We start from the raw sequence: 24,184 nt of genomic DNA, 5'->3' as shown, positions 1-24,184 counted from the left end.
GTCCAACGTGACATATATCCATTGTCCAGTGTGACGACATATATCCTGTGTCCAGTGTGACGACATATATCCAGTGGCCAGTGTGACGACAATATATCCTGTGTCCACTGTGACGACATATATCCATTGTCCAGTGTGACGACATATATCCTGTGTCCAGTGTGACGACATATATCCAGTGGCCAGTGTGACGACAATATATCCTGTGTCCAGTGTCACAAGTCACAACATATATCCTGTGTCCAGTGCGACATGTAATGTGTGCCGGCATATATCCTGTGTCCAGCGTGACATATATCCATTGTCCAGTGTGACGACATATATCCATTGTCCAGTGTGACGACATATATCCAGTGGCCAGTGTGACGACAATATATCCTGTGTCCATTGTGACGACATATATTCTGTGTCCAGTGTGACGACATATATCCTGTGTCCAGTGTGACAAAATATATCCTGTGTCCTGTATGACGACATATATCCTGTGTCCACTGTGACGACATATATCCTGTGTCCAGTGTGACGACATATATCCAGTGTAATGGGCTGTGACCAGGGGCAGTGTCCAGTGTCACAGGCTGTGTCCAGTGTAAAACATCAGAAAAATAAATAAAAGTATTAAAAAAAAATATATATTTTGGAGGATGATGGAGGAGGAAATAGTGGGAGATCAGCAACCTGATAGAACTTCTGAAGCTGCTACCACCAGTCAGATTCATGATGGCAAGGCCGATGGTCAAAGGCCTAGAGGCCATGTAAAAGCAAAGCAGAAATCTCATTTTACAATGGTCCATAAAAAAAAAATTAAGTCACCTGCGGAGAAAAATAAAATTGGCAATATGCCGTTCACCACACGCAGTGGGAAGGAAAGGCTACGGCCTTGGCCTTTGTTTCTGACTGATGGTACAGCGTCTCAGAAGAATGATGGTAGCCCTTCTGCTACTACAAAAAAAAGAATGAAAGTTTTTAAGACAAAGGCGAGTTCACAAATGTCACAAATTCCAGAGGAGAGTCTAAGTGTGTCCGCAGATGCCATATGTGAGCCGGACCTTTCAAATACTGTTTGTGAAGAGGAGGTTCATTCCACCATTTGCATGCCCTCTGCAAGTGTGTGCAAGAGCATCCCCAGTCAAGATTTTGACCTGGTTATTGAGGATGCTTCTGAGGAATTGGATGTGGATTCTGTTGATGAAGCTGGCACACAGAGGGATGCGGATGATGACGATGTTGAGGATGATGTTGTTTGTTTTAAGGCACCGACGGAGACAGTTGTTGTCCGGGGTGTGGAAAAGCCCATTGTCATGCCAGGGCAAAAGACCAAAAAATCCACCTCGTATGTATGGAATTATTTCTACCCAAATCCGGACAACAACTGTCAAGCTGTGTGTAGCGTTTGCAAAGCTATTGTAAGTAGAGGTAAGGACGTGCATCACCTTGGGACCTCCTCACTGTTACGTCATTTGCAGCGCATCCATCAGAAGTTTTTGTCAAAAGAAACTGAACAAACATGTAGCAGCCCGCCCAGCGTCACCGTCCTGCTCCCCTTTCTCTTTTAAATCCAAGGTCCTGCAATCTCCTCAAACAACTGCATCATCCCCATCCTCAGAGATTATGGGATTGGGAAGTAGTCCTGCACCCAATGTCATGATCCTGACTGAATCCTCTCCTATCCTGGATTCCTCAGAAGCATCCTTATCAGGTACACCTGTTGCTTCTGCTGCTGCTGCTGCTGGTGCTGCTGCTTCCAGGAAGGGGACCAGGAATGCTAGTCCTGATCACTTAGCCAAGCAACTGACTGTAAGTCAATCCTTTGAAAGGGGGATGAAGTATGCCAGCAGTCACCCCGTTGCACAGCGTATTACTGACGCCATAACAACTATGTTGGTAATAGACGTGCGTCCAGTATCCGCAATTAATTCTGTGGGTTTTACCCAGTTGCTAGAGATCCTGTGTCCCCGTTACCAAATTCCATCTAGGTTCCACTTCTCCAGGAAGGCAATACCCAGACTGTACACGGACATTAAAAAAAGCGTTGTTACTGTCCTTAAAAATGCCTCTGTACCCACTGTCCACTTAACCACGGATATGTGGACAAGCGGAACAGGGCAAACAAAAGACTACATGTCTGTGACTGCTCACTGGGTGGATGTATTGCCTTCAGCAGCAGCACCAACAGCAGCAGCAACATCATCTCCCATTGCTATTCAGAGGCAGGCTACACTGTGTATCACCGGTTTCAGTAAAAGGCACACAGCGGAAAACCTCCTAGAAATACTACGGGAAGTCATTGCGCAATGGCTTACCCCACTTGGACTCTCCTCGGGATTTGTGGTATCCGACAATGCCACCAATATTGTAAGTGCATTACATGTGGGCGAATTCCAACATGTCCCATGTTTTGCTCACACAGTAAATTTGGTGGTGCACCATTTCTTGAAAAAGGACAGGAGTGTTCAAGAGATGTTGTCAGTTGTTCGGAAAATTTGTGGACATTTTCGCCATTCTGCAAGTGCGTGCAGGAGATTGCAAGACTTGCAAGAAAAGCTAAATTTGCCCTGCCATCAGCTGAAGCAAGAGGTGGTCACGAGGTGGAATTCCACCCTCTATATGCTTCAGCGGATGGAGGAGCAGCAAAAGGCCATCCAAACCTACACCTCGACCTATGACATAGGGAGAGGAACGGGAATGCACCTGAGTCAAGCTCAGTGGAGAATAATTTCCGTGGTGTGCAAGATCCTGCAGCCCTTTGAGGCTGCTACACGCGAAGTTAGTTCTGACACTGCCAGCTTGAGCCAGGTCATTCCCTTGATAGGCCTTTTGCAAAACCAGTTGGCGAAATTGAAGGAGGAGTTGAAGCACAGTGAATCTGCAAAATATGTAGGACTAGTGGATCACGCTATTAGTTCACTTAGCAAGGATCCAAGGGTCGTCGATCTCTTACAATTAGATCATTATATTTTGGCGACAATACTGGATCCTAGGTTTAAGTCTTACATTGTGTCTTTGTTACCATGGGAACAAATCTGCAGAGGTGCAAAGACCTCTTGCTCCAAAATTTGTCAGCTGAAGCGGAAAGTGGCAGGCACACAACTTCTCCTTCAATTTCTACCACTGGGGTTGCGAGGAAAAAGCTAAATTTTCCTAGGAGACCCACTGCTATTCAGTCCGGAAATATATTTGACATCTGGTCCGGACTGAAGGAGCTTCCTAGCATAATGGACATGTCGACTGCTACTGACTATGATGCTATCACAATTGAATGAATGGTGGATGACTACTTTGCCGATAGCATCGATATAGGTATGTCAGATTGTCCATTCCATTATTGGCAAGAAAAAAAGGCAATGTGGCGTCCTTTGCACAAACTGGCTTTGCTTTACTTAAGTTGTCCACCCTCCAGTGTATATTCTGAGAGAGTCTTCAGCGCAGCTGGGAACCTTGTAAACGATCGGCGTAGGAGGTTACTTCCACAAAACGTGGAGAAGATGATGTTCATAAAAATGAATTTCAAATTCCACGAACTTGACCTCCTTCACCAGCACTTACGTCCTCCTAATACACATAGTCCTCCTGTATTGGTTGATTCCAGCGACGACGAATTAATTGTGTGTGAAGAAGAGGATGAGGCTGAGGAATCTGATGCTGAGGATGACATCTTGTAAAGCCAATTTGTGCAATGCCCATTGCCATTTATTTTTCGTGGGGGCCCAAACAAACCAATCATTTCAGCCACAGTTGACAGTCCCTGCCGCTGAAGTCCCTGTCGCTGAAATGATTGGTTTGTTAAACTGTGCATGTCCTGTATACTACATAAGGGTGGGTGGGAGGGCCCAAGGACAATATCATCTTGCACCTCTTTCTGCGTCGTTTTGTTGGCTGTTGTAGCGTCCTAATTTTTTACCTCTTTGATGGATGAATGTTGGGGAGATGGGTGATTTCTCTCTCCACATCATCTATTATGGATGAAAATATGTCCTCATGGACATCCATGGTCTCATCCATTCCTATTGTACTTCTTTTTTGGATGGGATGTCCCGGATGGATGGCTGGGTGGGAGGGCCCCAGCAAATCTTTTTCTTGCACCTCTTTCTGCGTCATTTGTTGGCTCTTTGTAGCGTCATAAATTTTTAAATCTTTGATGGATGAATGGTGGGGAGATGGGTGGTTTCTTTCTCCACATCATCTATTATGGATGAAAATATGTCCTCATGGACATCCATGGTCTTATCCCATCCTATCCTACTTCTTTTTGGATGGGATGTCCCGGATGGATGGATGGCTGGGTGGCAGGGCCCCAGCAAATCTTTTTCTTGCACCTCTTTCTGCGTCATTTGTTGGCTCTTTGTAGCGTCATAAATTTTTAAATCTTTGATGGATGAATGGTGGGGAGATGGGTGGTTTCTTTCTCCACATCATCTATTATGGATGAAAATATGTCCTCATGGACATCCATGGTCTTATCCCTTCCTATCGTACTTCTTTTTGGATGGGATGTCCCGGATGGATGGATGGCTGGGTGGCAGGGCCCCAGCAAATCTTTTTCCTGCACCTCTTTCTGCGTCATTTGTTGGCTCTTTGTAGCGTCATAAATTTTTAAATCTTTGATGGATGAATGGTGGGGAGATGGGTGGTTTCTTTCTCCACATCATCTATTATGGATGAAAATATGTCCTCATGGACATCCATGGTCTTATCCCTTCCTATCGTACTTCTTTTTGGATGGGATGTCCCGGATGGATGGATGGCTGGGTGGCAGGGCCCCAGCAAATCTTTTTCTTGCACCTCTTTCTGCGTCATTTGTTGGCTCTTTGTAGCGTCATAAATTTTTAAATCTTTGATGGATGAATGGTGGGGAGATGGGTGGTTTCTTTCTCCACATCATCTATTATGGATGAAAATATGTCCTCATGGACATCCATGGTCTTATCCCTTCCTATCGTACTTCTTTTTGGATGGGATGTCCCGGATGGATGGCTGGGTGGCAGGGCCCCAGCAAATCTTTTTCTTGCACCTCTTTCTGCGTCATTTGTTGGCTCTTTGTAGCGTCATAAATTTTTAAATCTTTGATGGATGAATGGTGGGGAGATGGGTGGTTTCTTTCTCCACATCATCTATTATGGATGAAAATATGTCCTCATGGACATCCATGGTCTTATCCCTTCCTATCGTACTTCTTTTTGGATGGGATGTCCCGGATGGATGGATGGCTGGGTGGCAGGGCCCCAGCAAATCTTTTTCTTGCACCTCTTTCTGCGTCATTTGTTGGCTCTTTGTAGCGTCATAAATTTTTAAATCTTTGATGGATGAATGGTTGGGAGATGGGTGGTTTCTTTCTCCACATCATCTATTATGGATGAAAATATGTCCTCATGGACATCCATGGTCTTATCCCTTCCTATCGTACTTCTTTTTGGATGGGATGTCCCGGATGGATGGATGGCTGGATGGCAGGGCCCCAGCAAATCTTTTTCTTGCACCTCTTTCTGCGTTATTTGTTGGCTCTTTGTAGCGTCATAAATTTTTAAATCTTTGATGGATGAATGGTGGGGAGATGGGTGGTTTCTTTCTCCACATCATCTATTATGGATTAAAATATGTCCTCATGGACATCCATGGTCCTATCCCTTCCTATCGTACTTCTTTTTGGATGGGATGTCCCAGATGGATGGATGGCTGGGTGGCAGGGCCCCAGCAAATCTTTTTCTTGCACCTCTTTCTGCGTCATTTGTTGGCTCTTTGTAGCGTCATACATTTTTAAATCTTTGATGGATGAATGGTGGGGAGATGGGTGGTTTCTTTCTCCACATCATCTATTATGGATGAAAATATGTCCTCATGGACATCCATGGTCTTATCCCTTCCTATCGTACTTCTTTTTGGATGGGATGTCCCGGATGGATGGATGGCTGGGTGGCAGGGCCCCAGCAAATCTTTTTCTTGCACCTCTTTCTGCGTCATTTGTTGGCTCTTTGTAGCGTCATAAATTTTTAAATCTTTGATGGATGAATGGTGGGGAGATGGGTGGTTTCTTTCTCCACATCATCTATTATGGATGAAAATATGTCCTCATGGACATCCATGGTCTTATCCCTTCCTATCGTACTTCTTTTTGGATGGGATGTCCTGGATGGATGGCTGGGTGGCAGGGCCCCAGCAAATCTTTTTCTTGCACCTCTTTCTGCGTCATTTGTTGGCTCTTTGTAGCGTCATAAATTTTTAAATCTTTGATGGATGAATGGTGGGGAGATGGGTGGTTTCTTTCTCCACATCATCTATTATGGATGAAAATATGTCCTCATGGACATCCATGGTCTTATCCCTTTCTATCGTACTTCTTTTTGGATGGAATGTCCTGGATGGATGGATGGATGGCTGGGTGGCAGGGCCCCAGCAAATCTTTTTCTTGCACCTCTTTCTGCGTCATTTGTTGGCTCTTTGTAGCGTCATAAATTTTTAAATCTTTGATGGATGAATGGTGGGGATATGGGTGGTTTCTTTCTCCACATCATCTATTATGGATGAAAATATGTCCTCATGGACATCCATGGTCTTATTCATTCCTAGACCGAGTGCGTGGCTTCGGGAGGAACACACGTGATTTGGTGAAGTGGTGAGGGAGGTAAGGGAAAACATACCTAGCCAGCCAGCTCAAACAAATTAACGTTAGCGGTGAATTGGGTGACAGATGTCGCAGACTAATTGACCCTACTACATAGATAGCGGTCTATAAGGGTAGACTATATAGGGATCTCCTAACCTGGGGTCCTAGAGAGGTGGAGGCCACCAATTACCCCACCCCTGCCACCAATTACCCCACCCCCCTCCACCCATTAGGTGATGGATGAGGAGGCAACTGGTAATGCTCCCAGCGTTCAGAAACCATGTGACCTCACGCCAGATAGGGGTCTTGTTAGATATTAAACTGATCTAATCAGATACTACCTTGCAGACTAAATAAGTGCTGCACGAAACGCCCACTGCTCCTTGGCTGAACATGAGGAAGATTGCACAATCAAGCCAAACAGGGGTTTTGGTACTTGATTGGATCTTCTACCAGAGGAGCGCAGCTACTAGTATAGCTTTGAACGAAGATCGGTCCTTCTCTATTGGGGAAGAATATATGTCATCAGTGACATCCAGAGTATTTATCCTCCTTTTGGGATAGTATGGATGGATTGATAAATGTTTGGGAAGACGTAGTCCCAACAGCTGCTGATGGTCAGCGTACTAGACCAAGTGCGTGGCTTCGGGAGGAACACATGTAATGTGGTGAAGTGGTGAGGGAGGAAATAGAACGCACGCCTAGCCTGTCTGATCAAGTTTGATAAGGAGGTGGTAACTTCACAAACCACGTGACCTCACGCCAGATAGGGGTCTTGTTAGATATTAAACTGATCCAATCAGATACTACCTTGCAGACACAGTCAATGCTGCACCAAACACCCACTGCTCCTTGGCTGCACATGCCAAACTGCAAAATCAATCCACATTGGGCTCTTGGTACTTGTGTGGAGGTTCTAACAGAGGAGCGCAGCTACAAGGTGGGGGGGTTATTAAACTGCCACCCTGTCTGCCCCTGTAGTGCTGCTCTGCTTCCAACATGTGCCAGGTTGGAAGTGTAAGGTCCACATGTATGTGATGCCCACTGCTGTCGCCTAGATTAGTCATCCAGCTACCTTGGGATAACCTTATGGCCCTACTACAGTATATGAAAACGATTTTGTGAGCTGTGAAGTGATCAAAATTGTCTAGAAATGAGTGGAAACTAATGTTATTGAGCTTAATAACACTTTAGGGGCAAAAACAGGCCCGAAAACTATTATTTTAGCAATTTTTAGCATTTTTCCAAATAAATCCAGATCCAAAACCAAAACCCGCAAGGGTGGTTTTGCCAAAACCAATCCAGATCCAAAACACGAAGGGAGATCCAGATCCAAAACCAAAACCAAAACCCGAAAAAGTGGCCGCCGCACATCTCTAGTTAAAATATGAGGGGGCTGCGGCCAAAAATGTTGTGCCTAGGGGCGGTCTGACCCCTAATTTCGACCCTGGAGCTGAGACTGAGAGTGAAATGGTGCCGCCTCAATCTCAGCTTCGGGATATCACAGAAATCCCAGCAGCAGTAACTGTGAAATCCCGCGAGAGGCAGAAAGTGACATCAGCAGGGGGAAATCTGAGACACAGCTAAATCATGCTGTGCTCCGAATTCAGTACCAGCTGCGTGCACAATTCAGGGGGAGAGTGTGGGGGCCCCTAATATGTGGGAGGCCTAGGACGACCACCCCTGTCGCCCCTCCTTGGATAGGGCTATGCATGTAAATGCGCCAACCCATTTGTGACGCCAGTCCCGATGAATTTGGCAGCGTCTGTAGATATATCTGTAGATCAATTGAGTTAGGGAACTCTGGCCTAGATAAATAAATAACTGAATTGATTGATTGATTGATTGACTGATGTATTATAACTAACAAAACCACAGTACTTATATAAAACTTGTTCCTCACTTTACTGGAAAATCATAACTGACAAACTACGCAGCTCTTGCCAAAAAGTGGATTAGTCCCAAGCAGAGAAGATAGAAAACAGACACTTTTCAACAAGTTTTGTATGATATTGTAGATAAGGAACTGGTGTAACATGACTAATAGAATTCTGGGTGATTTATAGCTGGAAGTGAGGGCATTTGCATTTGGTGTGTCAGGTAGAATGTGTTCTTCAGTGTTTTGAGCTGCATGCATTCAAAGGCAGTTCAGAGGTTTTCACTGTCGAATTCAAGGCTTTCATTGATGAAGTCGTGGCTGGCCCAAAAATGGGGCGAAGCGTGACCTCAACCGCAGCAATAGTTGCTGATGCAAAAAAGACACTCTGCCGGGGGAAGTCGCTGTTCATGCAGGGCTGTTCACATGAGTGCGCCAGAAAAACGAGTCTGATATATATATATATATATATATATATATATATATATATATATATATATATATATATATATATATATATATATATATATATATATATATATATATATATATATATATATATATATATATATATATATATATATGGGAAAGTGTTTATTTATAAAGCTTGGGATGCTGATGCGTGTCCTGCAAGGTTAGTATCACAAGTGAAAATAGACCCCCTCCTATTACACCACATAGTAGTGCCCCTTTTTCACGTTACACTACACAGTAGTGCCCCTTACACTTAACACGAATGTGTAAGTCATTGGTATGACCTCATCTAGAATACTTTGTCCAGTAATGGAGGTCATATCTCCAGCAGGATATAAATATTTTACAGACATTACAATGAAGGGCAACTAAAATGGTACATGGCCTGCATCACAAAACGTACCCAAAAAATCTCAATATGTATACTTTGGAGCAGAGAAAGGAACATTCAAATAGATCAAGTGTTTAACAAGTCCTGGAGGGAAACATTCTTTAAATGAGTGAAGTATTAGAAGACCACGAGGACATGCACTGACACTGGAGGGAGGGAAGTTCAGGGGAATTCTGAGGAAAAATTAAGAAAGGGTAGTGGATAAATGGAATAGCCTCCCATCAGAGGTGGTAAAGGTGAGACAGTGGAACAATTTAAACATGCGGTGGGTAGACATAAGGATATCCTTACAATGATATAAGGATCAAGTGTTTTAAAGGAGGGTGTTTGAGGTCAGCAACAGGCCGGATATGCCTGTTTTCATTGCACACGGCTGTGAATAGATTTGCAGCCATACACATCTATTTGCACAACAAACACATAATGCGTAAGACGGGATTTCACTCTGGCGAGGTCACTACGAATTTGCAAGCATTCACTCAGTCTGAATTACCCCCTATAGTTCCCGCAGTAGTAGTTGTGCTTACACATATATCACCCCCTGTAGTAGTCCCGCTTATAGCACTAGCAGAGTAGTGCCGCTTATGCAAATAGCGCTCACAGTAGTAGTGCTGCTGGTACTTGTGTATTATAGCGGCGCCCCCGATGTACATCGCGCAATGATTTTATCGTATCGCATGCCATGCACCCGATGGCATGCGATGCGACGCGATTTTGGCCCCCTATGCGATGAAACATTGTATAAGCACCCTAAAGGGTGCTTTTAAGCACCCAAATGGGTGCTTACAATGTGAAATGCACCCCCACGCCACCCCCCACCCCCCCACTATAAACGTGAACCCGAAGCGTGGCGAGCGCATCGAGCCCGCGAGGGGCGGCGATACGCGTCCTCCGACCTTTTCATATCCCCACTATCCACGTCGGCGTGGAGTTGAGAATAGAAAGTGTGGCGAGTGCAGCGAGCCACCGAGTCCGATGCGTGGCGAGCGCAGCGTGCCCCGCGAGGGGACGCGGATACCTGTGAAGCCCGCGGGGGGATGCCGATTCCTGTGAAGGTATCGGCGTCCCCTCGCGGGGCTCCCTGCGCTCGCCACGCTTCGGGCTCGGTGGCTCGCTGCGCTCACCACACTTTCTATTCTCAACTCCACGCCGACGTGGATAGTGGGGGTATGAAAAGGTCGGAGGATGCGTACCGCCGCCCCTCACAGGCTCGCTGCGCTCGCCACGCTTTGGGTTCACGTTTATAGTGATGGGGGGGGGGGGGGGTGGCGTGGGGGTGCATTTCACATTGTAAGCACCCATTAGGGTGCTTATACAATTTTTAATTGCATCGCATTGTATGGCATTGTATGCTATGCCATACACAATGTCATACAATTTTAAAATTGTATGACATTGTACAATATCACGCGATATCGCGTCGCATCGCATACCATCGCATGCCTTATGGTATGCGATGCGATGGGCGCCGCTATAATACACAAGTACCGTGCCGCTTATGCACATAGCAACCACTAGTGTAGCTTACGCACTTTGTGTCTTCTGTAGTAGTCCCGCTTATAGCACTAGCAGTAGTAGTGCCGCTTATGCACATAGCAACCACTAGTGTAGCTTACGCACTTTATGTCTTCTGTAGTAGTCCCGCTTATAGCACTAGCAGTAGTAGTGCCGCTTATGCAAAAAGCACCCACAGTAGTAGTGCCGCTTATGCACATAGCAACCACTAGTGTAGCTTACGCACTTCGTGCCCGCAGTAGTAGTGCCGATTACACACATAAGGCCCTCAATATTAGTGTCACTTACAAAAATAGCACCCGCATTAGTAGTGCCACTTACGTATATAACATACACAGAGACAGACTCCTTCTTACTCTCTCCTCCCCCTTAAGTAGCATCTAGTGCCTGCAGTAGTAGTGCCGCTAACACAAATAGTGCCCACAGTATAGTAGTGCCACATGCACAAAGGACTCACATTAATACTGCCGCTTACACAAATAGTGGATCAAAAGGGTTTATATGGAGTTTGGCGCACTATACCTGAAAGATGTTATTTTGACACAAATCCAATTAATTTCAACAGGATTTATTAGGATACAATGTATACACAAAAGAAAGAATGCATAAAGAAAATAAGCAAAAAAATACAACACTGATTGCAATGCTCATATGGGGACGTGGGTGCACTTCTGGTCTCAGATGTGGTTTTGACAGTCTGGAAATAAATGGGTATCTCACCATATGGATGCACTGCGGTGGGCTATACTGAAGATGGAACCAGTCTGCGGCACCACCGCAGTAAGCTTACGTCCAAATGCCTCCAGAGTCCAAGTAAAGTGCTTGTGCGTCTCCAGGAAAGTGCAAGTGCAATAAAGTGTCCAGTGCCAAGGTGCTTCAGTCAGAAAGTGCAGTGGCTTGTGGTCTATTTTATCACATTACCAGTCTTAGTACATCTGCCCCACAGTTACATGTAGGCCTGTACTCTCTTTAGTTGATGTTTAGCTTCTCTGCTGCTGCCTTCCCTGCTGTCAATTTCCCTGCTATTTCACAGATGCCTTTTGCTTTTAACTGCCAGTTGTTTACCCGCTCACATCTGCAGTTCCCTGTCAGCACCTCACTCTCCAACTCCCCTCTCAGGCTCCAGCTTTCAACTAACTCATTCCCTGCCCACCTGTAAATTCTACACTGTTCTCAACATTTTCCTATGTTTTCTTCTTGTCATTACCCATTCCTCTCACCTCTAAAGGCTCCTATAAAACTAAATCTATAGTGCCCATTGAGGCAGTGATGTGCATACCCTTCTAGATGCCATGGTCTCAGAATGGCGGTAGGTAACCAATGCAATGCTGCCCGATAGTGGTACAACGGTCAGGATCGTATCCCCCATAAAAACCTATGGGGGATGCAACTGCGAACGTGGTAGGCAAAGGAGAGGAGGGGTGAGTGTGGGGATCGGAGATATCTGTGGTCCCTCATAGATACATTCCCGAGTTACTTAATATTTGCAGCTAACCCCTTAAAACCTGTGTTTTCTGTGAAATAACCACAAATGGGCCCCATAACGTGTAAATGTAACGTGATCTCTGTTAGAACACTGCACTGTAAGAGCAGATCACGCACCGGTTCTCTCAGATAATGGCATTATCTGCCACAGGGAATCCACTACCCACTTGTGAAACATAACACTGCTGTGTCTTGGTTTCCATTAAAATAAGAATAATAGCAAAACAATGAGAATACCAGATTTCATTGCATACACTCAAAGTGGTGACAAATAAGATTAGTTACTAAATAAAGCAATAAAATACTGGCAGCAAATGTCAGACAAAAATAACAGGACTAGGAATATCAAGAAAGATAGCTGTCAATCAGTAGTTACTGTACATAGGTTGTGAGGTGGAAAAAAGACAATTGTCCATCATGTTCAACCTATATTATTATGTACGTGACATAACTAATATCAAGCTTAGCGACCCCTTATTTAGTGGCCAATGTGTCACTTACCGTTCCCCTTAATGAACATCATCCTGAGGGGTGTAACCCTGTATTCTTTTCTCTGCTAGAAATTTGTATAGCCCTCTCTTAAATGTATTTATTGGGACTATCAGCCCTACTTCTTCTGGCAGAGAATTCCAAACTTTAACTTCCCTGACCGTAAAGAATCCCTTCCTTCTGAAGGTACAAAATCTCTTCTGCTCTAATCTCACTGCATGTCCTATATATAGTCCTCAAAGTAAACAGAGCTCCTGAAAGTTCCCTATACTGACCACTGATATATTTGTAGATATTGATCATGTCTCCTCTTATGTAGGGTACACACCAGGACGACCCGCTCACGATGCACATCGTGAGCGGGTCGTCAGTGGCTCGTCCGACCCGCTCACGGTGACGCGGGGGGGCACGACCCGCTCACGATGTGCACCGTGAGCGGGTCCGATCCGATGGCGACCCGCACCCGGCTGTATGGTCGTCATTGAGATCCTACCTGCAGCAGGTAGGATCTCAATAACGACCGACCAACCCGCGGGACCGCGCATCGGATTGGTATCGGTCCACACCAGGACAGAAAAGGGCCCAATCACCACACAATCTACATCCAATTGGTCGGAATTGGATCTAGATTGAGGGGATCGGGCCCTAGTCGTCCTGGTGTGTACCCAGCATTAAACGCATTTTCTTCAGCGTAAACATAACCAGACCTTGCAAACCTAGAGAGTAATAGACATTATACAGTATCTTTTGTACGGCGCTGCAAAACACTTGTGGCGCCTTATAAATAAAATTATAATATAATAATATACAGACCAAAATGTAAGAAACCAGTGCCCCAGGAAATACAATACCCAACGATGTAGGTGAACATAACATTGGTCTAGGTTTGTAGGTGTTTTGACCAAATCTAACAGACAACATGCTAGGCACCGGTGTGTCATACAGGTCAGAAATAAGCACAGTTATAGGGTGAAACGTAATAGGATGAGAGATTCAGAAAGTGAGAGATTTGGTAAGAAATCTCCAGGTTTTTTTAAAGCGGCAATCATTTACACTGCAGAAACAGTTTGATTTTGCAGTTAAAAAGATTGCCGCTTTAAAAATAACTGGATATTTATTACCAAATCTCCCACTTTCTGAATCTCTCATCCTATTACATTTCACCCAGCATGTCCACCCAGGGGAAAAAGATATGAGACTAGATTAACCAGTAATTGCTGCCATCTAGTGGCAGCAGAGCAGAATGCAGATCCATAGCTAAAAAATAACATTCTGATTACTTAAATTCTCTTCACAATCCCGGTTTTCCCAAAAGCCATCTCTGAGGTGCGTACACACGTACAGATTTTTCTGTCTGATCTATCTGGTGGAAACAAAAACCTGGAAATGTATGGGAGCAACTGACAATCAAAAATGTCCACCCAAATGCAGGAAAACAGAAAAAATATCTGCTTTGATAAATTTGTAAATGATTTAAACAATTTGTCTGACCGATCACTCTCTGTTTTCAAGTGTTTGGGAACAATTTTTGGTACTTATGTACTAACTGGGCTGCCGATTTTGAAATCGGGTCCATAGCATCGCATCCGACCATATCGCATGCGATGCGATGCGATGGACCCGGTTTTTCCATAGGATTCAATGTTAAAATGGACTGAGTCCATTTTAACATGGAATTCAATGGGAAAAGGGGTCCTTTTCATACCCCTACTATCCAAGTGGGCATGGAGTTGGATATAAACCGGTGGCGAGCGTAGCGAGCCCCGCGAGGGGACACAGAATACCGTCCCCTCGCGGGGCTCGCTTCGCTCGCCACGCTTTGGGCTCGGTGGCTCGCTACGCTCGCCACAGGTTTATATCCAACTCCATGCCCACTTGGATAGTAGGGGTATGAAAAGGACCCCTTTTTCCCATTGAATTCCATGCTAAAATGGACTCAGTCCATTTTAACATTGAATCCTATGGAAAAATCGGGGCATTGCATCGCATTGCATGCGATATGGTCGTATGCGATGCGATATCGCATCGCATCGCATCTGATTGTATGCCTTAAGTTAAGGCATACAATCAAAAAATCGGCAGCCCAGATAATACATAAGTACCCAATTTTTTGATTGTCAGTTGCTCCCATACATTTCCAGGTTTTTGTTCCCACCAGATAGATCAGACAGAAAAATCTGTACGTGTGTACGCACCTATATAGCTTGAAGGTCTGGATTTACAGAAGCAGTAGTTATGAGCTTGTTTATATATGGCAATAAAATACAAAGATTATTTGGTGAAGAATTACTCTGTAAGGTGAGATTTAATAGGATGAGAGATTCAGAAAGTGAGAGATTTAGTAAGAAATCTCCAGTGGTTTTTTTTTTAAAGTGGCAATCATTTACACTGCAAAACCAGTTTGATTTTGAAGTGTAAATGATTGCCACTTTAAACAAACTGGAGATTTCTTACCAAATCTCTCACTTTCTGAATCTCTCATCCTATTAAATATCACCCTGTGACTTTAATGCCAGTCCTAAAGAGCATACTGCCCCATCCTTATGTAATCTACCAACAAACTGTGCATTAGGATATAGCCATATGGCTTTTATACAAATTTAGGTCTGCCTAATGTAGCAGCTTTTTGCCACAGTGGAAGACTCTATAGTTACTGGGGTCCAGATGTACTAATCATTGAATGTGATAAAGTGGAGAGTGGTAAACTACCAACCAACCAGCTCCTGATTGCCATTTTTCAAACAAAGCCTGTAACATGGCAGTTAGAAGCCGATTGGCTGGTACATTATCACTCTCAAAAGTGATAAAGGTCTTTATCAGTTTTCAAGGACCAGAGTTGGGTTTGTCGGGGACCTAAGGCAACTAATTTGTGGGGGCAATTACCATTACCAGTATCTGCTTCAAAACTTTTCCCGGGCTGGATCTCCTCACCAATCCGCCCCTGGCAGGCATCACCTACTGACCTGGGGCAAATTTACTATGCTCGAATGGGTACAAATGCACCCAGTCATACCCATCTGATCTTAAATACGGATGGGATCAAAGGTTTGCTGATTTACTAGGTGCAGAATTCGGCTGATTTGCAATATTACAAATGGCTACTTCAGCCGAATTTGGGTGTATGAATGATGACACCATGGATATAACTCGGCCAGATATAGCCATGAGTTCTATGGTGGTCGCTCGTTTACTAACATTCATACTGCTGAATTCGGCTATGAATCCAGCAGAAAATATGAATGGAAAATGCGACAGATTTTCTATCCGTATTTTGCCGAAGCCTGTATGGATCAGTCAGACTCATGCAGGCTTCTCTGTGTAAAAAATAGAAGAATAAATATATAATAATAAAAAATATGGTGTGGGGTCCCCCTCCTGAGTAAAAGCAGCCCCTGGCTCTTTGAGCTGGTCCTGGTTTCCCGAATACCGGGGGAAAATGAAATGGAGACACCTACAGCCAATCTTTTTTTCTGAAAAATAAATAAACTTGGAGGGATGGAATGAATCCAGTGCTGGAGAAGGCTGCAAAGATGGGTCTTTATTTTACCATTGGTTTCACAGTAGAACTACAGTGGCCCATTAATGCCCTGCATACTGGGACTTGCATTCCAAAGCCTGTTAGAGGAGGATGTCAGCTCCAGCCTAGATCAGGCTGATTTCATGCTTGTGATGGGGAATATTAATGCAAAATGTGTCGTATTTTCCATTGGTATTTTGAGCTAAATTTGCATACGAATTCCCTCATAGGAATGATAGTAAATTAGACAATATAATAGAACTCTATGGCCATATACTGTCGAGTTCCATCGATAGTCTAATCATTCATACAGTCGAATTTGCCAGAGATTGCCGCTCGTAAAAATGGCAACCATCAACCATCAAGTCCTGGCCACATATGGGATCAAATGGGTAGGAATGGGTACATTCGTACCCATTCGATCTTTAGTAAATACATGTGCACAACCTGTAAAGGCAAAAGTGAGCTTTATTTCCCATAAATATATTTTAGCAATAAGTGTAGTCTACAAACATTAGAGGGTCATTCTCATAGATGTATATAAAAAAAAAAAATAGTGTTAACAATTCAAGATTATTCTGTGTATGGTGTCTGCTTAAATACTTATGGCAATGCATTTGTAAAACATTTCTATTTTGTATGAATATGTATTTATATCAAGTAAAGCAGATATGTGTTACTAATTCCAGATTAATGCTATAATATTATAACCCACAGTGCCTCCCCAGTATTATATCGTACCGTACAGTGCTTCCACAGTATTATAATATTACACCCCATAGTGCCTCCCCAGCATTATAATATTATACCCCACAGTGCCTCACCAGTATTATAATATTATACCCCACAGTGCCTCCCCAGTATTATATTGCACCGTACAGTGCTTCCACAATATTATAATATCACACCCCACAGTGCTTCCCCAGTATTATAATATTATACCCCACAGTGCCTCACCAGTATTATAATATTATACCCCACAGTGCCTCCCCAGTATTATATTGCACCATACAGTGCTTCCCCAGTATTATAATATCACACCCCACAGTGCTTCCCCAGTATTATAATATTATACCCCACAGTGCCTCCCCAGTATTATATTGCACCATACAGTGCTTCCCCAGTATTATAATATCACACCCCACAGTGCTTCCACAGTATTATAATATCACACCCCACAGTGCCTCCCCAGTATTATAATATTATAACCCACAGTGCTTCCCCAGTATTATAATATCACACCCCACAGTGCTTCCCCAGTATTATAATATTATTTCCCACAGTGCTTCCACAATATTATAATATCACACCCCACAGTGCCTCCCCAGTATTATAATTGTAAACACCTGGATAGGGTTACCTGGTGGGATGCGGTGGGGGTCGTGTTTCCTCGGTCTCACGGATTCCAGTCAGGAGTCTTCTCGTGATACAGGATGGTGGCACAGAACAGTCGACAATAGAATTACTTTGACCTTTTATTGTAAGACGGCCATTGGGAACGGCTGCCTTCTTTACGTAATGACGTCACAACAATTCCACAATATCAGAATACAATCAATGCAATACAACTCACACTATGCATACAAATGCGATATACCATAAAATCAATACTCAACTCACTCTAAGTACCCGGGTACACTCTCTGTTAATAAGACCAGTCAGTCCCGATGGAGGCCTATGCATAGGACTTAATGTAGTTGCTGGCTTTTCCTATTAATTCTATATGAGGTCGCAGTTTGGTCCTTAAGCCACCGGGTGGCACTAGTGTTCCATTAACTATACTTTAAAGGTGAAGAAAAAGTGAACTATCACAAATCCTGAGGGATTGTCCTAGCTTCTCTTATGGGTTTTCACTAAACCCACTACAGTGGCAATTCTGGGATTCTTCTATGAGGAATGGGTAAAGACGGTGAAGGGGAGGTCTTGGGAAAGACTGGGGAGGTCTTGACTCTGGCTGGGGTCAGTGAATCTTCGCCCATCGCTGTGTACCCTCCGGGGACTGCTAGTGCGGGCGCCTCAGCGTTGCCACACTCAGCTACACAGGGCCGCTGGCTGTACTAGGTGTCGGGCAGGCAACCTAACTGGGTGTGCTAGGTGGGGGCAGTGTGCAGTAGTGTACCTGTAGCTGCTGCTGGTGCTGGTTCTGACCAGTCTCTGCCTCCTGTCTTCTATGGTGTCCAGACTCTGCTGTGTGCTGGGCTCTCACTGCTGGGCCTTGAGCTGCTGTATTCTCTTGGACTGTGTACACTCTGCACGACTGGCTCCTTCTCTCACAGGCTGTCATTTATTGCTGGAGCTCTCTGCTGCTGCTGAAGCGTCTGGCAGGTCAGGGGTCACAGATGCCACGCTGTTGTCCTCCTCTATCTCTCTATACAGGAGTTCTCCACACGCTCACAGGCTACACTGCTTACTCCTTAAGCACAGTGTCACTCAGCTGCAGGAGAAGTCTCCTCTTCATGTGCTCTGCCTTTCCTCCTCTCTCATGCTGCTGGCTCAGATCACCTCTGACCTCTCTCTTCCTGTCACACTCCAGCCTGTCTGTGTTTAACTCTTTAGGGCTGAACTGTGCCTGGTGCTGAGGTATATTAACCCCTGGTTAACTGGAATACACGGCACATATTATTCCACAGTTATGGGGTGTTACATAATATTATAACCCACAGTGCTTCCCCAGTATTATAATATCACACCCCACAGTGCTTCCCCAGTATTATAATATTATTCCCCACAGTGCTTCCACAGTATTATAATATCACACCCCACAGTGCTTCCCCAGTATTATAATATCACACCCCACAGTGCTTCCCCAGTATTATAATATTATACCCCACAGTGCCTCACCAGTATTATAATATTATACCCCACAGTGCCTCCCCAGTATTATAATATTATACCCCACAGTGCCTCACCAGTATTATAATATTATACCCCACAGTGCTTCCCCAGTATTATAATATCACACCCCACAGTGCTTCCCCAGTATTATAATATTATTCCCCACAGTGCTTCCACAGTATTATAATATCACACCCCACAGTGCTTCCCCAGTATTATAATATCACACCCCACAGTGCTTCCCCAGTATTATAATATTATACCCCACAGTGCCTCACCAGTATTATAATATTATACCCCACAGTGCCTCCCCAGTATTATATTGCACCGTACAGTGCTTCCACAATATTATAATATCACACCCCACAGTGCTTCCCCAGTATTATAATATTATACCCCACAGTGCCTCACCAGTATTATAATATTATACCCCACAGTGCCTCCCCAGTATTATATTGCACCATACAGTGCTTCCCCAGTATTATAATATCACACCCCACAGTGCTTCCCCAGTATTATAATATTATACCCCACAGTGCCTCCCCAGTATTATATTGCACCATACAGTGCTTCCCCAGTATTATAATATCACACCCCACAGTGCTTCCCCAGTATTATAATATTATTCCCCACAGTGCTTCCACAGTATTATAATATCACACCCCACAGTGCCTCCCCAGTATTATAATATTATAACCCACAGTGCTTCCCCAGTATTATAATATCACACCCCACAGTGCTTCCCCAGTATTATAATATTATTCCCCACAGTGCTTCCACAGTATTATAATATCACACCCCACAGTGCTTCCCCAGTATTATAATATCACACCCCACAGTGCCTCCCCAGTATTATAATATTATACCCCACGGTGCTTCCCCAGTATTATAATATTATACACCACAGTGCTTCCACAGTATTATAATATTATACCCCACAGTGCTTCCCCAGTATTATAATATTATACCCCACAGTGCTTCCACAGTATTATAATATCACACCCCACAGTGCTTCCCCAGTATTATATTATACCCCACAGTGCTTCCCCAGTATTATAATATTATACCCCACAGTGCTTCCACAGTATTATAATATCACACCCCACAGTGCTTCCCCAGTATTATATTATACCCCACAGTGCTTCCCCAGTATTATATTATACCCCACAGTACCTCCCCAGTATTATAATATTATACCCCACAGTGCTCTGAGCAACCTTACATATGCGTGCACTTTCAGGAGGTAGAGGGCGGGCAGCTGACATCCGGTGATGTCAGCTGTCCGCCCCCCCCACCCCCCGTATGTCCATCACGGCCGCATTAGCTGGGCGTTCCCATATGCTAATGTGGAAGCCCATGCCCACCTGCCGCAAGGTTGGGTGCGTGCATTCTGTTTGCCATGCATTCTGTTTGCCATGGCCGCATGCACCAAGCGCATGCACATGCGCAGAAATCCTCATGCGCAAAGCGCAAACATCGGCCCTGTGCAAATGCACGACGACCTACGAACAGACCAGAATAAGGTCCACAGTGCAGTGCAGCGATTGCCATGCATATTGGCATGCTATCTTGCTTGGATTAGAGCCATCAAGGCTCTCAGAAGAATAAGGGGATCCCATGCAATGCAAATACATTATTTGCTACCCTAGGCAGATTTATTACACATTTGTATTTTCGGGATATACTATCTCAAAAATACAGCAATTCGTATTTGTATTTACAAATACGAATGTCTACACCACGGGTGTCAAACACAAGGCCCGCGGGCCAAATCCGGCCCGACAGACCTCGTCATGTGGCCCGCGCAGCCACCGCCAGCCTTCACCTTTTATTCTCTTTTTTTAGATCTTTTTTTAGAGGGTTTTTTTGCACTGCCGGCGGCCATGTTCCTGTGGTCTTTTAAGATGTCTGCGGCCACAGGAACATGGCCGCCGGTCTCCACGACTACGTGGAGGAGGGCCCGGCAGCCTGTTCCCTCTTATCGAGGCAGTGGCAGACGCTGGGTTGGGATGTCATGACGATGATGCCTCCCACCCACGCATCTGCAGAGAGGAAGGACGGCAGGCCGAGTCGGGGGGCCACAGCAGGACAGGCCGTGGCGCAGAGAGTGGAATTGAAATTACTGGAGCTGCAGCAGCAGTAAAGGAGCCTGAGGGATAAAATACAGTAAGTTAAATAAAAAAACAATATATCTGATGGTGGTGTCATGGCATTACTTTTATATTATACAGGGGGAGCAGAATGTGGTGTCATTATTATTGTACAGGGGGGGCAGCCTGTGGTGTCATGGCATTATGCCATGACACCACAGGCTGCTCCCCCTGTATAATAATAATGCCATGACACCACAGGCTGCTCCCCCTGTATAATATAAAAGTAATGCCATGACACCACAGGCTGCTCCCTCTGTATAATAATAATGCAATGACACCACAGGCTGCTCCTCCTGTATAATAATTTGTGTCATGGCATTACTATTGTTATATTATACAGCGGGAGCAGCCTGTGCTGTCATTGCATTATTATTATACAGTGGGAGCAGCCTGTGGTGTCATTGCATTATTATTATACAGCGGGAGCAGCCTGTGGTGTCATTGCATTATTATTATACAGCGGCCCTTTGAGGGTGACCAAACTGCTGATGCGGCCCCCGATGAATTTGAGTTTGACACCCCTGGTCTACACCACCGATAGTATACGACAGGAATCACCATTCAAAAGAATGGTGGTTCCTGATTTACTAAGCAGCCGTATTGATAATACGGCTGCTAATTGGTGTAAAACAGGCACGAAGATACGACAGGAAAATACACCTTGATTGTCGTATTTGGCTTTAGCCTGCACGGATCAGTCAGATCCGTGCAGGCTTTAGTGTAAAAAAAATAGAAAAATAAATAATTTTTTTTTTTTTTAAAAACAGCGTGGGGTTCCCCCACAGCTTTAACCAGCACCAGGCTGAAAGAGCCGGGGCCGGTAATTAAAAATCAGGGAACCTGACAAATAGGGGTTCCCCGATTTTTGACAACCAGCCCCAGGCTCCAGGTCCGGGGCTGGTTCCCAAAATATTGGGGACATATGGCTAGGGGTGCCCCGTATTTTCAGAACCAGCCCCAGGCTAAACCAGCCAGCAGGGTAATGCCACATCCGGGGGGAGACTTTTTATACAAGTCCCCCCGGCCAAAGCATTCAGCCCTCTGACCAGTCAGCCTGGCCAGGGGCTCTGTGGGAGTGGGGATCCCCCCAATAAAGGGGTCCCCCCCCTCCAGGACTTACCTGACCAGGCTGAAGCCTGGTGCTGTCCCCGGTGGCCCTGTGCGGTGGCCACCGGGCTGATCTTGGTGTAAAAAAAAGATGAATAAACTATTGTTTTAAACTGTGGAACTATGAGTCCCAGCAAGCCTCCCCCGCAAGCTAGGACTTGGAGAACCACAAGTCCCAGCCTGCGGGGCATTAAAGGGCCTGGGTCTTGTAGTTCCACAGTAAAAAAAAATAGTTAAATAAATACACACTGACACCTGAAAAATAAAAGTTTAATACATACATTACACACACACTGATACTTACCTATCTTGACCCGTAGGTAGGTCCCAGAGTCTTGATCCGGTGCCTTGTCCTGGTTCCGGATCCATGTCGGCATTCTTCTGCATGTCGATCTTCATGTCGGCGTCGGCGTCCGGGGTCCGAAGAAATCCATGGTGGACCTGTGGAAGGAAATCCTACTCACCCAGGTCCTCCATGGAAGTTCTTCTGGCTTGATCCGCAGTAGTCCAGGGCTTCTTCCTTCTTCTTCCATCTTCTTCCTTCTTCTTCAAGCTGCTGGCGACTCCGGCAGCTCCCCGCTGCGGTCTGAGAGGCGCAGAGATGTTTCCTCCTCTGCAGCCTCTACTCGGAATGATTTCTGGCCAATCAGGAGCCGACTTTCTTGGCTCCTGATTGGCCGCTAGGCGGCCAATAGAAATCATACTGAGAAGAGGCAACAGAGATGTTTCTTGTTCAGCGCTTCTTCTCAGTATGATTTCTATTGGCCGCCTAGCGGCCAATCAGGAGCGAAGAAAGTCGGCTCCTGATTGGCCAGAAATCATTCTGAGTAGAGGCGCAGAGGAGGAAACATCTCTGCGCCTCTCAGTCCGCAGCGGGGAGCTGCCGGAGTCGCCGGCAGCTTGAAGAAGAAGGAAGAAGAAGGAAGAAGAAGGAAGAAGCCCTGGACTACTGCGGATCAAGCCAGAAGAACTTCCATGGAGGACCTGGGTGAGTAGGATTTCCTTCCACAGGTCAACCATGGATTTCTTCGGACCCCGGACCGGACGCCGACATGAAGATCGACATGCAGAAGAATGCCGACATGGATCCGGAACCAGGACAAGGCACCGGATCGAGACTCTGGGACCTACCTACGGGATCAAGATAGGTAAGTATCAGTGTGTGTGTAATGTATGTATTAAACTTTTAATTTTCAGGTGTCAGTGTGTATTTATTTAACTATTTTTTTTGCTGTGGAACTACAAGACCCAGCGGGCCCTTTAATGCCCCGCAGGCTGGGAATTGTGGTTCTCCAAGTCCCAGCTTGTGGGGGAGGCTTGCTGGGACTCATAGTTCCACAGTTTAAAACAATAGTTTATTCATCTTTTTTTTTACACCAAGATCAGCCCGGTGGCCACTGCACAGGGCCACCGGGGACAGCACCAGGCTTCAGCCTGGTCAGGTAAGTCCTGGAGGGAGGGGACCCCTTTATTAGGGGGGTCCCCACTCCCCAAGGGCCCCTGGCCAGGCTGACTGGTCAGAGGGTTAATGCTTTGGCCGGGGGGACTTGTACAAAAAGTCTCCCCCCGGCTGTGGCATTACCCTGCTGGCTGGTTTGGCCTGGGGCTGGTTCTTAAAATACGGGGGACCCCTAGTCATTTTGTCCCCCGTATTTTGGGAACCAGCCCCGGACCTGGAGCCTGGGGCTGGTTGTTAAAAATCGGGGAACCCCTATTTGTCGGGTTCCCTGATTTTTATTTA

The 24,184-nt window shown here is 45.3% G+C and overlaps 1 protein-coding gene across 1 annotated transcript in view; it reads right to left on the bottom strand.

Annotated features, from left to right (window-relative positions):
• ITGB7 (integrin subunit beta 7) overlaps window positions 1-18,852 on the bottom strand; it is a 108,278-nt gene extending 89,426 nt beyond the window's left edge. Inside the window, exon 1 of the mRNA XM_083169604.1 lies at window positions 18,468-18,852. Coding sequence (XP_083025730.1) covers window positions 18,468-18,632 — 165 coding nt within the window. The 5' untranslated portion in view covers window positions 18,633-18,852. The remainder of the gene's footprint in view (window positions 1-18,467) is intronic.
• Between the last annotated feature and the right edge of the window lie 5,332 nt (window positions 18,853-24,184).

This window comes from Crinia signifera, chromosome 2, assembly GCF_055691185.1.
Source record: "Crinia signifera chromosome 2, ASM5569118v1, whole genome shotgun sequence".
In the NCBI taxonomy this organism is placed as follows: Eukaryota; Metazoa; Chordata; class Amphibia; order Anura; family Myobatrachidae; genus Crinia; species Crinia signifera.
Note: the sequence above shows the minus strand (reverse complement) of the source record. Positions and strands in the feature narration are given on the sequence as shown.